Source organism: Triturus cristatus, chromosome 7 (assembly GCF_964204655.1).
Source record: "Triturus cristatus chromosome 7, aTriCri1.1, whole genome shotgun sequence".
NCBI classification, from domain to species: Eukaryota; Metazoa; Chordata; class Amphibia; order Caudata; family Salamandridae; genus Triturus; species Triturus cristatus.
In genome coordinates, this window is record NC_140590.1 from 1,687,575,927 (window position 1) to 1,687,590,056 (window position 14,130).

Consider the following 14,130-nt stretch of genomic DNA (forward strand, 5'->3'; position numbering starts at 1 on the left):
CACCCACAGGAAGCGGGTGCATAGGTCTCGAAGTGCGTCGGGTACAGTGTTCACAGTCACTAGCCAGTGACCGGCGTGGCACCAGGTAGGTACCAGGCGATGTCGGGTGCAAACAGGTGAAGAGGTGTAGCTTGTCTCTGCAGCCACGTGGTCCCTGAAGGTCGACGACGTCCAGGAGTCGGTTCACAAGCTGTCCCACGCAGGCTCTCGCTGTCGGCGGTGTCGGCGACTCAAAGGAAGCAAACAAGCCTTGGCAAAAGCAGGAGTCACAGGAATTGAAGAAAGCTGATAGCTCTGACCAGCAAGGTCAGAGGGGCTGCTCCTTTGGAGGGAAGCAGGGGCCAGTCTGGAGCAACCAGACCAGCGTCGTAGTTTTCAAATAGGTTCGCCAAAATGGCCACTAGCCAACGGGCCAGGGACCGGGCAGGCGCGTCGAGTCGCAAAGTGCAGAGGGGCCCCACGCAGATCGTGGAGATGCTGGAGGGCTCACCTTTGGTGCAGATGCTGCTCGGGCTTCTCAGGACCCAAAGCACAACTCGGAGGGAGCCTCTGTTGTCGCGCTTGCAGCTTGTCGAGTGTCTTCCAAGATGGCTGGCTCCACGTGTCTCGGTGCCTCCACGGGTTCCTTCTTTGGAGGGACTGTGGATCGGGCTGTGAGAGGTCTGGAGGTTCAGGTCTTGTCGGTCTCTGGGCTCGGGCTCCGGCGGTAGGCGGCGGCAAAGCAGACGTCGATTCGCTGGTTGGTGCTTGCGTTAGCAAGATGGTCACTCCCTGACCATAGGGGAGATTTCCTTCAGTCTTCTGTACAGCAGAACGTCGAAGTTCCCGTCTTCTTCTTAGTATTAAGTTGATTCCAGGATGTCTGAAGTCTTAGGACACAGCTCCTACCTTTAAGCGGATTCTAGGGGCCGGACTACCTGCTAGGTCCCTCCCTAAGGGTGGGACCAGGAAGGGGGGTGGTTAAACCCCCAATCCTTTGTCCAGTTCGCCCCAGGTCTGGGGCTGGTGTGCCCCAAGACCGGTTTGAACTGGCATATGCACCGAGGCTCCTTGTGAGCCTCAGGCATGTCTGATTCTATTCCAGCCCTACCTGACCAATACACAAAATCCTGTCTGGGGTGGTGCACGCACCTCCCCTGGCAGGAAACCCTTTGTCCACGTCTCCCAAGCTGGAAGGACTCCCAGCAGCAGGAGGGCAGACTTGTGTCGGTGGTGGCAGCGTCCATTTTGTGGAGCTGAGGCTATGTCTGATTTTACCCGGGTTTCAGGTGCTGTACATGTCGTGTCCCTCTAGAAGGGTGGAATGCTAACCCCGTCGCCAGAATTGGCGAGGGGTTAGTATTCCAATTCGTATGACACCTTACTCGACATGTTTTGATAAAGCCAAACCAAAGATAGCATTTAACCGCGAGGTTCATAATGCACTTAAGAGTATATGGTATGACGATATCTGGAAACGGTAGAAGGAAGTTGTTCCGACCACTGCAGACAGGCTCAGCTCATGCCAGAGCACCATCTCACATGGAACCAAGCACTCTGCCTTCAGGATTGTTAAGGCCTGCCATAGGAGTGACTTATAGGTTAACATGTGTCCCATTTAAGGTTAGGTATAGGTATACTACACCTAAGTAAGAGGTGGTTACACCAACTTACCCCAGCTGAGTGATCAGCCAGTTGTGTCAAATTGCTAGGCCAGGCCAGGGGTGGCACAATACATGCTTCAGCCCCTGGTAGGCCTTAGCTACACCAATGCCCTGGGTACCTAGTGTACACTGGTACAGGGGCTCACAGGGTGATCCAATTCCAATTGGTTATGCACCTAGAGTGCATAGTGTCAATTTAGTAGAGAGATCAGCAGGATGGGGGTCTGATTAGCAGGCCCACAGCCTCAGTATGTCAAAAACCAGTGAAGCAAAAAGCAAACATTTGGGGTGACCATAGGATAGCAGACCCTACTCTCCTACAGACACTGCCACACTGATGATTACTACTGGCAATGTGGCAAGCATGCCTACACTAATCTGGTTCCAGGATGGAGAGGACTGTGTTCTGTGGTCACTATGCACACCCCCAACCCTAGTCATTCTTGGAGAAGATCTAACAGACTTGTACCACCATCTGTTAAACAAAAAGACCACCTTGCTGCACCAAGCTCGTGAGAGGAGAGTGGCGGACTATTTTGGCTGGGCACAGTTCAAAGACATTTTAGAAGAATTTAGACTGTTCACGGAAGCACATCTGGGGAATGGGGTGGGTCGATATCCTTCACCCTACAGACAAAAGCTAATGCCTGCTGGCTGCAAATCACCCAGTGGGAAATGCTCAAAATGATGAACAGCACTGAGCTCGGCCTCAATTCAATCAAGGGTGAAATGGAAGCCACCCACCTCATGGTAATGCAACACCGTTATGGACTGGACTTAATGACCGCAATGGAGGGATGGGTGAGTAAAACGATCGGAGCCACCTGCTGCACGTTCATCCCAGGGAATGACATGTACAATGGAACACTTACGCTTGCCATCCAAGCACTGCATTATAAGAAGCATGCATGAAGAGGGAGGTGCCCCTGAGAAGGAGTGCTTTTCAAATTGGTTCTCCTGGCTCCCACTATAGATATCCGGTTTATGTAAAGCACTGTTGCCAGTTATCATTGTATTTCTTTGGTATGTGAGGAATTACAATTGGGGATCACCTGCTGTAAAAACACAGTCCTCAAACTGGGTAGAATGCAAGTAATTAGGGAGGTAGCGGTAGTCAAAAGCGAGCATAAGGAACAACAGGCTCCAAATAAAGCAACTGTATAAATGCACAAGTTAGATGGTGTAGTTGAAGAATAAACTAGAGGGGGGAATGTCAATATGGAAATCGATGCGTTCATCAATAAAAATGAAATCTCATCCTTCTTAATAGAACAGCCAATTCTAAACTCCACATCTACCTCATATTTTGTATACAAGAAGGACACAAACTGATTGTAAATGGAGACAGTTTTCAGACCTAGTGCCTGCAACTGTTCTCATGGCCGTAATGTTTAATTAAACAAACTGTTCCTCCTTTGCCAAACGCCTCGTCTTCTGTTTTTGCTAAGAAATTCTAACTCAAGCAACATTTTAATCAACTACAGACTTCTAGCCACAGATTCCTTACCTTAGAATAGATACCCAAGTCATGCCTTTCCCAGAGGTAGGTCTACTAGGCCAATTTTAAATCAAAAAGTCCTATAGGACCGAATGGGCTAAGTGCCTGTCGCAAAGGACCTGACTGTCCAGACAGCAGTGTTTGGTAAATGTGTGCTAGGAGACCCATGTTGCTGCCTGACAGATATCCAGGTCAGGGACTCCGCGGGCTAACACAGTGGTCGCAGCTTTAGCTCTGGTAGAATGAGCACGAAAACCTCAGGGGGTTGCTTCTTGCATAGCAGATAGTGATGCAGAGCACTATCCATCTTGAGATGGTCCGTTTCTGCACAGCCTTAGTCTTCTTAACTCCTAAGTACCCCCACGAAGAGTTAATCATCCATCTGGAAGTCTTTTGTATGGTCTATAAAGATAATGCTATTTTGGGGTTCCAGACTTTGGAGTCTCTCCTCTTTGTAGGGATAAGGTGGAGCAAAGAAGGTAGGCAGGGTGATGTTTTGACCTACATGGAAGAGTGTCATAACCTTCAGAAGGAAGGAGGCACGTGTCCAGAGGACCAACTTGTCCGGGTAGAAGGTGATGTAGAGAGGGTGCGCCGAGAGTGCCTGCAATTCGTTGACCCTCCAGCTTGATGCTATGGCCACTAGAAAGACAGTTTTGATGGTCAAGAGCCTTAAAGGGTCATTGTGCGGAGGCTCAAAGGGTGCACACATCAGGAAGGGGAGAGAAGATTTAGATCCCACTGGAGTACGATGAATGGCGGGGGGTGGGGGGGGGGGGGGGGGGAAGGATATGCTGCAAGCCTTTGAGAAACCTAGCCACAACAGAAGATTTAAATACAGAAGGTTGGTCCAGCAGCCACAAAATTGCCGAAATGGTTGATAGATAACCTTCGCCTGTGTCCAGAGCAGAGCCCTGCTGAGCTAAAGAGAGAGCAAATAAAAATAAACTTGGATAGAGGTGCAGATAGGGGGGGGGGTCGATGTTGTGGGAATCAAATTATGTCACAAACTTATCCCAACAGTAGGTGTTACCAACTTGCTGGAGGGAATCCTGGCTTCCAGAATAACATCACAGACTTTGAGACGAAGGTTGAACAGCAGTCAACTGTTGCCACCCAATATCCACGCATGAAGGTCAAGGGTGTGCAGAACCCTCCCCTGTTGCTGCGACAGAATATTATCTTGAAGGAGCAGCTTGATCGGAGGCCGAATGTCATGTTCAACAGCTCACGATACCAGACTCTCCGTACCCAATCCGGAGCCACAATAGTAGCTTCTGCCTTGTCGTTCCTGATCTTCTTGAGACCTCTGGGCATTGATGGGAAGGCGTACAGGAGGCCGGAGCTCTACTCGAGAGGAAAAGCGTCTCTGAGCGAGAGTCACCCTGGAAACTCCAGCATGCGAAACTGCTGACTTTTGCACGTTCTCAGTGATGGCGAACAGATCTAACCAAGCCTCAACACTGCTGAAAGAGTCATTGCACCACCTCCAGATAGAAAGGCCACTCGTGAACTACTTGGCATCTTTGGCTGAGTGTCAGGTTTGACTTCAGCATGTTGATAGTGAGTCCCAGCCAGTGCAAAAGGTTTGTGGTAGTGGTAGTCTGGAGGTGGGAGGCGACTGCCTGGGGCGAGCCCGGCTTCAACAGCCATCGTTAAGGTAGAGAAAGACTGGAACCCCCAACCACGGTCATCACTTTCGTGAACACTAACCAAGGGGAGCACGACAAACTGAAAGTGCTCTTGGTCCACCGTGAACTGCAGGTAACGTCTGCGTGCAGGTAGGACGGGGATGTGGAAATGTGTGTCCTGCAAGTCCAACGCTACCAACCAGTCTCCCTGGTCCAGGGCAGATAGATCTTGTGCGAGTGTGAGCATCTTGAATTTCTCGTTTTTCAGGAAGAGATTGAGAAAGTGCAGCTCTAGGATAGGACAAAGGCCTCCGTCCTTCTTGGGCACTAGAAACTAGCGGGAATAGTAACAACAACCTACTTCTGATGCCGGCACCCTCTCTATGGGTCCCTTGGCCAAGAACTTCTTGGTGGAGCAAGGATAGGTGTTCCTCTGTCAGCCAGTCGTAAGTGGTAGCATGGGTGGAGGGAGTAGCCCCTTTCGACTATTTGCAAAACCCAACAGTCCGATGTTACTGACTGCCAGTGGCGCAGGTGATGGCGTATCCGTCTCACTGGATGCCCAGGACAGTAGGAGGGCAAACTAAAGTGGTTTGGAGGCAATGCCTGCAGGGGGATGAGGATGAGGATGGACTGACCTGACCTCTGGCTAACTTCCTCACGTGGTTTGTGGGGCCTACATTCTTGGCCACGAAAAAGCTGTGAAGCCTGTTGGCTGTGGTGGCTGGGATGGTATGGACGCAGTTGGAGACCCCTTCTGTGGCCATGAAAGGGGCGGAAGGTGGACTGGGGGTGACAACGGAGCCATAGACAAGCCTATGGATCTGGCCATAGCTCTGCTGTCCCTAAACCGCTCCAGCACGGATTCCATTTTCTTTCCAAAAATACAAGAGCCATCAGAGGGCATGTCCATAAACTAGGCTTGGACATACCCTGAAAAAACAGTCATTCTCACTCAGGCTTGACGCTGCAGGGACACTGAAGATGAAAGGGCTCTACCCAGTGAGTCAGTCGTGTTGCATCTTCACCAACCGCAGTGCAAGGCTGGGGGAAGAGAACAGTCTTTTTCCAAAGATATCCACCCTTTTGGATTCCCTATCTGGTTGAATGGCCTAGGAAACATGCCTGAGTTGATCCTAGAAGTGGAGGCTTGGACCACCAAGGTGGGGTGATGGGTAAGGAAACTGTGGTCTTCAGGAGCGGGGCAATGGTTGTGGACAATTGCCCAATGCACAAGAGCCCCTGTGCATGGCTTGGACCAGGCCCAGAGTAGAATGTCAGTAAGGGCTTCATTAAATGGGAGTAAGGATTTGAATGGGGCACCTCTCAGCTGAAACACCTCTGTCAAGATGGTTCTCTTTGACTGCCACCGAGGGCAGCTGAAGGACTCAGCCACCCTATGCACCAACATAGCAAAAGAGACTTCCTCCTCTGTAGCCACGGTAGGAGAGACCAAGCCAGTGTCAGGCAAAAAAATATAGCCCACTTGCTTATGCCAGTTCCTCAAACCAGTTGTCCTCCTCATCTAAGAGATGCTGGTAACCATAAGGGCCCTCAGACCCCTCCCATTCCTCTCCCTCTCCAGGCCTGTCAAGAGTAAAATGCACTGGCTCTGTTCCAGAGAGCATGGTCCCGGTCAGTGCCAGCTGTTTTTTTGTGTGTGACCTCCTCACACAAGGAGAGGAATGTCAGCAAAAAAGCTATTCAGAAAATGACTGAGGGTGGCTCAGAAAGGATCAGCGCTATCTGGTGCGGAAAGGAAAGAACGGATGTTAGCCTGCTGGGTGGAGCCTGTATATGTACCGCGCTCTTCCTCTGCGGGGCCGATCTTCCGGATTGAGTCAGATATCTGGGGATATTTTAAGGTAGGGAACCTACAGCTAGAAGTCTCCATCAGATCAGGTCTTTGAAGTTTTCTACCAAGGTCTTGAGCATGCTGTGGAGCCAAGGGAGGCATTCAACCCACCTTGTTGGTCCTAGATAGGATCTCCACTAAGAATTCATCCTCGTCCTGCACCACATGAGGTTTGATGTGATGCTGAACTGCCCTCTATAACTGCATGGTGTGCAATGATGAAGTTGGAAGGGAAAGCCTTAATTGGAGTGTGATCTAGGTCTGGGCCGTCCAATGGTTCAAGCCAGTTGTCCTCCCAGAGATCATCTTGTCCCCAGAGGGGATGGTTCATAATATGGTTCCCTGGGGTCATATGGGCTAGCCTGGCTGGCGTCCTCGGCATCTGAATGTGCGGAGTAGCATGGCGACTAAGGAGGGGAGGGTGTGCAGGGCCAAAGAGGTTGTTGTGTAGTAGGCCTCAGGGTAAGTGGCTGTTGTGGAGAACTAGTGGCATGTCCCTAACTGTTCTGGGAGCAGAGAAGGTGTATGGCTCCTGAAAATGCTGCTCCTCAAAAGTGAGCCTCCTCCTTTTTTGGTATCTGGCAGGCGTGTGGTTGCTGATAAGACCATACAGGGATAAAGCTCTTCTTCTGCCTGACTACAGGCATCTCAGAAAGCTGTAGATCAATCAGGACCTTGCTCAAAGTCAGGTGTTCTTCTGTGGCTGACCTGGGTACAGGTCTGGCTGTTGACCTCAAAGTCCATTTTGTCTCTGAAACTGTTTTTTGTGGCCTTGGGATCAAGGCAATTGATCGGTAGTGCTATTTGATGCTCCTGGCTGCTTTCTTGCTCAAGGCTGAAGGGCCTTGGGGTCGAGAGTTGCCGGCTGCAGGAGGCAGACCAGAAAGTAGATGTCTTTTCACGCTATTTTCGGGGCTTGTTGACTGACTCAGTTGCAAGCAGAGCTCAATTTCAACCAGCAATCGCTTCTGAGCATGAACCTTGTGTGGTTTACTCGTGGACGTAGGAGGTGGAACAGTGGCCCTGGGTTTTGTCTTTGTCCTGGGTCCTGTACACTGGCATGCCAGGAGCTCATCATCTGCAAGCTGTGGCTCAGATGTATCTGGAGGACAGTACCCTGGTTCTCCACCCTCCTCATCCCCTTTGGTGCCCCAGAGGTTCTCCAGACCAAACAGATCCAGCGTAGCGGGCAACTCTTTCTGCTGTATTTTATGGTGTGCTTAGTGGCAAGTGCATCAAAGCTGGATGGCAATTTTACACTGAAAAACAGGTCTACTTGTCGTACTTGGGGGACAATTACAAGTTGCATGCCCTATGCTGATCTCAAGGGAGGCATCTGGCATTGCACTTAGGGCAGAATTGAAATGGTATTCTCACCAAAACAAGCCATTCGCCAAACATGACCACATTCCTCGAAGGAGCCGCCTCAGCGCCGCTCAAAGGGGAGTACTTCCTGTTGTGATCCGGCTAAGATTTCTTATCTCTGGAATCAATGATCTCAAAAACAGGTGCTATGCGCAGAAGTTTACCTGTCATTGTTGTCGAACTTCCGATGGCAAGACGATCGTAGGTCAAAGATTTGGCACACAAACTTCCAAACAATGATCTGAGGTGAGGTCATTGTCCTGGTGATTGTGGGCTAAGTGTGAGTCACCACAGGTCTGGTGACAAGAAAGCTTTTAAAGAAAAACAACTTTCAAACATCTACACCAACATTAGACAGCAGGAGTACACAGAAATGGGTACCTACAGCTACACATGCCATGACAATATTTCTTAATATATATTAAAAAGTTGTTCTTTGTTTGTGCATATACATGGAGATATTCATAGTTTATGAAAATTAATGTGTATTTCAAGGAGAATCGGTCTGCACTCTAAACATCTAAACAAACTAGCCATTACCAACATGCACATATATGGAAAAAACATCGCAGCCTCTTCAAATGGCACATCCTTGTAATAATGGTTTATTTTCACACATGTCCATTTCCTTATGGTACTCTGGAGAAAAGGTTGTGATAGAACACTCCATTTCTTTCGGCTTCCAGATCATTTTACATCTCTGGTGACGGCACTGCCGCCTCACGTCAATCATCTGCAGAGCGTTGAACTTCCAGCAGAGAGGTGCAATAATAAGAAGAGGGTGCTGTAGCACCTCCACCGCCACACCAAAGCGCTAAGCCACACAGCCTTGGGAAGAGGGACTAGCGGAGCATGGACGCTAGTATGGAGTTGGCTACAAGAAGCTAAGCATTGTGGGTGTTGGTGTATACATGTAACAATCCAGTTCCAAGCCCCAGCCTTAGCACCCATAGCTCCTCAATGGATTTTGACTCTACTTTGCAGATTACTGTCCATTCCCTTCATAGCCACAGAAACAAAACACAAGTGATGTCTGTGTAGAACAAAAGAAAGAGCAGAAGGTTTGAACTAAGGGTGGGCTTGCTCAGCTCAATCTGTCTCTATCTCTCTGTTCATCTCCTATTAGATCACACCCTAGCTGGCTCTGCTGACAGCTCAACTTTCCCTGTTCCAGGTAGAGGTGGCAGTGGTGCAGAAGTGTGGACGACATCTCTAGCTCGGCACACGTTGATAAAAATAGATGTAGCCCAAATCCTTTGGAGGTTTCTCAGACGCACAGACTTTCTGGTCGTTGTAGATCACCCACCTGCAGCAAAAACAAAAAACTAAAATTAGAGAAATATGTTGCACACAATTTAAAACAAGCATTTGCGATGCAATAGTCTCGCATTATTAAAGTTTGAGCTATTGGCATTGCTAAATAATGCAACACCAATAGCTCAAACTTTAATCATTGTTATTGTGCCTGCAGCTCTGATGATTGATTATTGTTATTTACAATGTTTGTGTTTAAACAGAGATGACAACCATAGCTTTGGGGTTTGTGAGGGATGCAAGGTGACATTTCACAGTAGACCTCAAATCCAATGGTTCTTTTTGTGTGGGCTTTTATTTTTCTTGACACTGCTTACCTAAAATCCCCTTGCTTGCCCCTTGGGAATGACTACGCCACAGGGAGTGCCCGAAAGAATGGGTGAAACAGCAGCTGTCTAACCCCTCCCGCCGGGGTAGAGGCCAGGCATCTCGGCTTCCATTCTGCCAGACCCCCGTGCAGAGTCAGGCAAAGCTACAAGGAATATTGCCTTTAAAAGACTATTAAAGGGTGACTTGCTATATAGGTCTACAGTGCTCAAAAAGCAAGAGTGATGGCTGCACGTTTGCCTTGGAGTGATTTTCTAAGTGTACGATATCCATACAGCTAGAATTATATTTGCTTCTTTGTAATGGGAGGGTTGTTTGTGTGGGAGACTTATTTTATTATGGCCAAGCTCGCTTCAACATAAGATGACTCAGAGCTGCATTTTCCTAAGTGCATGTGTGTCTAGTAGGCCACCCCTTTTTTTTTTCTTCTTAAAATTCTGGGATTTGTAGTGTAATTTAACCCAGTATAAATCCCATAATTCTAAGAAAAAACCTAGGAGGGAACAAACTAGTTACGTGGGGACCTGGGAAACTTGACAGCTATGGTACTTTGGAGATATGTTGCTTTCAGTGCAGGTTTTTTTTTTTTTTTTTTAACTTTTAACAGGAATTACTTGTAAATGTAAATGTAAATGTAGTTGAGCTTATATAGCGCACAGCTACCCGCTGTGGGTTTCCCGGCGCTTGCTTAGGGAACCCGTCCTGGTATTCCCCTGTGAGATAGCAGGGTATCCACAAGGTGAAAGTCAGGCATCCCGCCGCGAGGGGCCGTTGTGGAGATTAAGCAAGCTATTGCCCAGAGTCGCAGAGTGTGAACCCATGAGTCGAGGAGGCACCGGGGCGAGAATTATCGAGTCCGTGGAATTTTTAGCCCAAGACCCGCCGAGGCAGGGAATTGAACCCTGGTCCAGGACCGATCTCAGCTTCTGGGTCTGCCGCCTCTAACCCCTGAGCCACACTTCTCCACACTTGGACAAGATTCACTTGGCTTAAGACGAAGATGTACTCGTAACTGGCACAAAACTCTCTTCATGCTGAAGAGACAGCTGAGACTTTGGAGAGCTCTCCTTATAATGGGAGTGTCCTCATAACTGCAGTTATTTCAGCTGATTTAGGCACGCCAGAGCTGTGTAGAGATGTTCTGATCAATGCACTGCTGTCATAGTGTGAATTCCTTTTACAGTAGGTTAACTTGCGTCCGTAGAGCGCATATTCTACTGCCAGACGGCCTACATAAGAAATTAGGAAAAATGTGAGCGCTGGAAGCTTCACATTTATTCCATGCTGCCCTTACGGTGGTTTATATTTCTATAGACGCGCTTCTATAAGATTATTAAGGTATCTGAAGAAAACACATCATATTGTCCATTTTACGCCAGCCCATCAACCCCTGGCTTATGTGGTACAGAGTATGACAGCTAGAAAAATCTGCAGTGACTGCATTGCGTGTTATATAGGGGGAGGGAGGGTACTGGTCGAATTGATGGAGGGTGCCGGATTATCAGCATCCCTGTAACTTCTCCATTTATGTGGTCTCTGTTGGGGAAGGACAAACGACCTGCCCCCCCCCGTTCGGGGGGAGGGACCTACAGGAAGTATCCAACTCTCTCTTCCATCTACTCCCTTGGATGTGTACAGGTTGTATTAGGGTCATCTAACCAAGCATGCATTTGTAAAGTGGGGGGAGCACCAAAACTGCAGAGTATCCAGTGGGAGCGGATATGCGTAACTGTACCTAAAAAGCTCTATTCTGGGGAAGGGCGGTCAGTATGTTCTTGAGGAGACGTTTTCAACCCAAGATACGCATGTGTTTCTGGGAGAGGGTCAGTCGCCTCTTTAGACAATTATGACCCTCCGTTTAGAGGGGATGGGTGAATATCTGCGGCGAAGGGTGCGTTTCGTCTTTACTTCCTCTACAAAGGCTACTAATAGAGATGACGAAGCTTTCTCACAAACAACCAGCCGTACTCGATCCAACACGAGGGAAGATCTGTGGTAGTGCCATAAAAAAAAAAAACGATTTCTCAAGCCAGCAGGCCTCGGCAAAGCACCGGTCTCGAGTAGCGCTCTTACCCATGACCTGCACCCGTCAGATGACGCAGGTGTCGCACTCCACGTCCCAGCTCCACATAGCCACCGCGTTCCATTTCTTCAGCGAGAACATCTTGTTGGTGGTGCCGGCTCTGGAGCTGAAGGACACGGAGTGGGAGGGAGGAGAGCCCGGCTCGTCTCCGTCATCCATGTCTGCCATGGCGTCGGGAGGGAAGCGGAGGGGGAGGAGCTTAGGGTGGAAGGCTGCCACTGCAAGTGGTGAGGACGTGGAGGTGGCCCTGAGCCCAGATTTAGAGCTGGGGTGCCGACGGCTGCCCATCACCCCAAAACAGAACAAGCAAGAGGGGGCCAGGGCCCACCTCCGCGAGGAGCACGAGGACGGCATGAAAGGTGAGCCCCCACCCATGCATTCACTGTTTAAGACCGACCGCCCCCCCGCAATCTGTGCTCTCACGAGAATATAGCAGTGGAGCAGAGTAATACAGCTCTGACGTCATGCAGCATCTCATTGGATTGTATTTCATATATCGCTTACTACCCTTATCTCTCCTGGTATTTACTTAGTCACTGTGCGCCCTCACTGCGCACGACAGTGGAAGTGTAGAGCTATAATATAGGAGTCTATCGACTGCATAGCCTTGTCTTCCTCGATATGAATGTTTGACCTGCATATCTTGGCAGGTGTCAGCTGGGAGTGTTTAACTCACTCAATCATCTCGCCAGCGAGTGTTATTCTGTAATTCTACACCCAGCACTGGGAGTGGGTGCCTTTCTACTGGCTGAGAGTGGAAACGTGACTAGGAAATCACCCCCATATGAGAGTGGCGTTCAGTCACCAGTGATCCGGGTTGTTCTAAATCTCGGATGACCATTGGCCTCAACGTCACCAGGACTCCAACCCCCGCCCCCTGGAAGTAAATAATGTGATTTCTGTGTTCCTGTGCTTTGGTGATGCGTGGTTTCCTTCAACACTACAATCGAGTCAGCCTAGAGTTAATTGCATTGCACTGTCAGTATGGCCCACAAAAATCTGAGCAGTCAACTACGGAGCTAATAGAGTGGGATGGATAACTCGTCCACAGTCGGGTCCGAGCCCAGCACAGCCAGGAGACCGGGATTATTGTAAATCACAGGTATAATGTCACTCCCAACGTCATGCTTTAAACCAGCCCACACACGCACGGCTCCAGTGACCTTCAAGAGGCAAAGACGGCAGGCTTTAAAAAAAAAAAGACAGCGGTGCACGCGCACCTCAGAGGAGCGGGGGCAAGAGAGCCTGTTGTCTGTGCCGCGCTGCTGCGTGTGCTAGACATCAACGAGAATGGGCGGAGCAAAGGCGGGACATGCGCCTGCCTTTGCCCAATTGCGTGCTGCCTTTTTATAAAAAAAAACACGCAAAAGCCAATTACAGCCGCTGAAAGCCTGATCACACGCACAAGCGTGTAGTCCGCTTCCAAAACCCCCTACATGAGGTCTCGCGCTGCACGAGCAGTGCTACGCACTGCAACGCTAGGTGCGAGACCTAAAAAACTAAGATAAGATGACTACCCATTTGAAAAGGTAAAGAGAGGACTCTGGGGAAAAAGAAAGGCACGCAATGCAAAAAGATGTGCTGTAAACCAGGAAAATGGAACCACCCAAATGTGAACCAGTGCATGAGGAAGGAAGTGTCCAACGAGGTGAAGTGTAAAAGATTAATTATCCTCCCCTGAACGACAGGATATTTTGCATTTTCTACACCAAACTTATCTATTGAGTGACTATTCAGACTCCAGTGCAGTCCCAGAATGACTTGTAACGCATTTACATGCCAGAAGTGAATGCACTGCCATGAACCTAAATGGTAGATGCCAGTCAGTTAGAAAAGCTAACATAATTTATGTGCACTGCTGGAAGGAGAGTGGTACAAGGCAGTGAAAGCCTCCTCAGTGATATCTACTACCACCTTAAAGATGTAGCTGTTTATTGCCACCATAAACCTGATATTGTATATATCTATATATAATTAGCAAAACAAAAATGATCTGTCTATGGCGACCACCAGTAAGATATATATATTATCTACTGGCGGTCGCCAGTAGATAGTTATAGTTAGGACCGTGTTTCCATAGGAAATGCGCAACATTCTATTTGGAATAACTTTGGCGCCGATTGACGAATCCTCGCGAAATTTTCAAAATAGGTGGGGCGCTCCGCTCCGCTCCTTCCCTGAAAGTCTCGGGGGGATTCGTCATGCGGGGGCTGAGAAAAAGGGGGTGTCCCAAAACACGTTTCCCCATGCATTTTTCCATAGGACCTTTAGTCCAAGCTACAGCCCGAACGGCTGAACAGAATTACTTGAAATTTGGCAGAGAGGTAGTCCTCAGGTCAGGCATGTGCCTTTTGCAGGTCTGGTGTAAATCTGTTCAGTATTTCCTGAGAAAATAGCATTTAAAAGCATATATA

General features: G+C 49.0%; 1 protein-coding gene across 2 annotated transcripts in view; it reads right to left on the minus strand.

Annotated features, from left to right (window-relative positions):
• Positions 1 to 8,581: 8,581 nt before the first annotated feature.
• Positions 8,582 to 14,130, minus strand: part of USP5 (ubiquitin specific peptidase 5) — a 200,084-nt gene continuing 194,535 nt past the window's right edge. For both annotated transcript variants that reach the window (XM_085619846.1, XM_085619847.1), the window contains exon 20: positions 8,582 to 9,298. In XM_085619846.1, the coding sequence (XP_085475972.1) occupies positions 9,205 to 9,298 (94 nt within the window). In that variant the 3' untranslated portion in view covers positions 8,582 to 9,204. The remainder of the gene's footprint in view (positions 9,299 to 14,130) is intronic.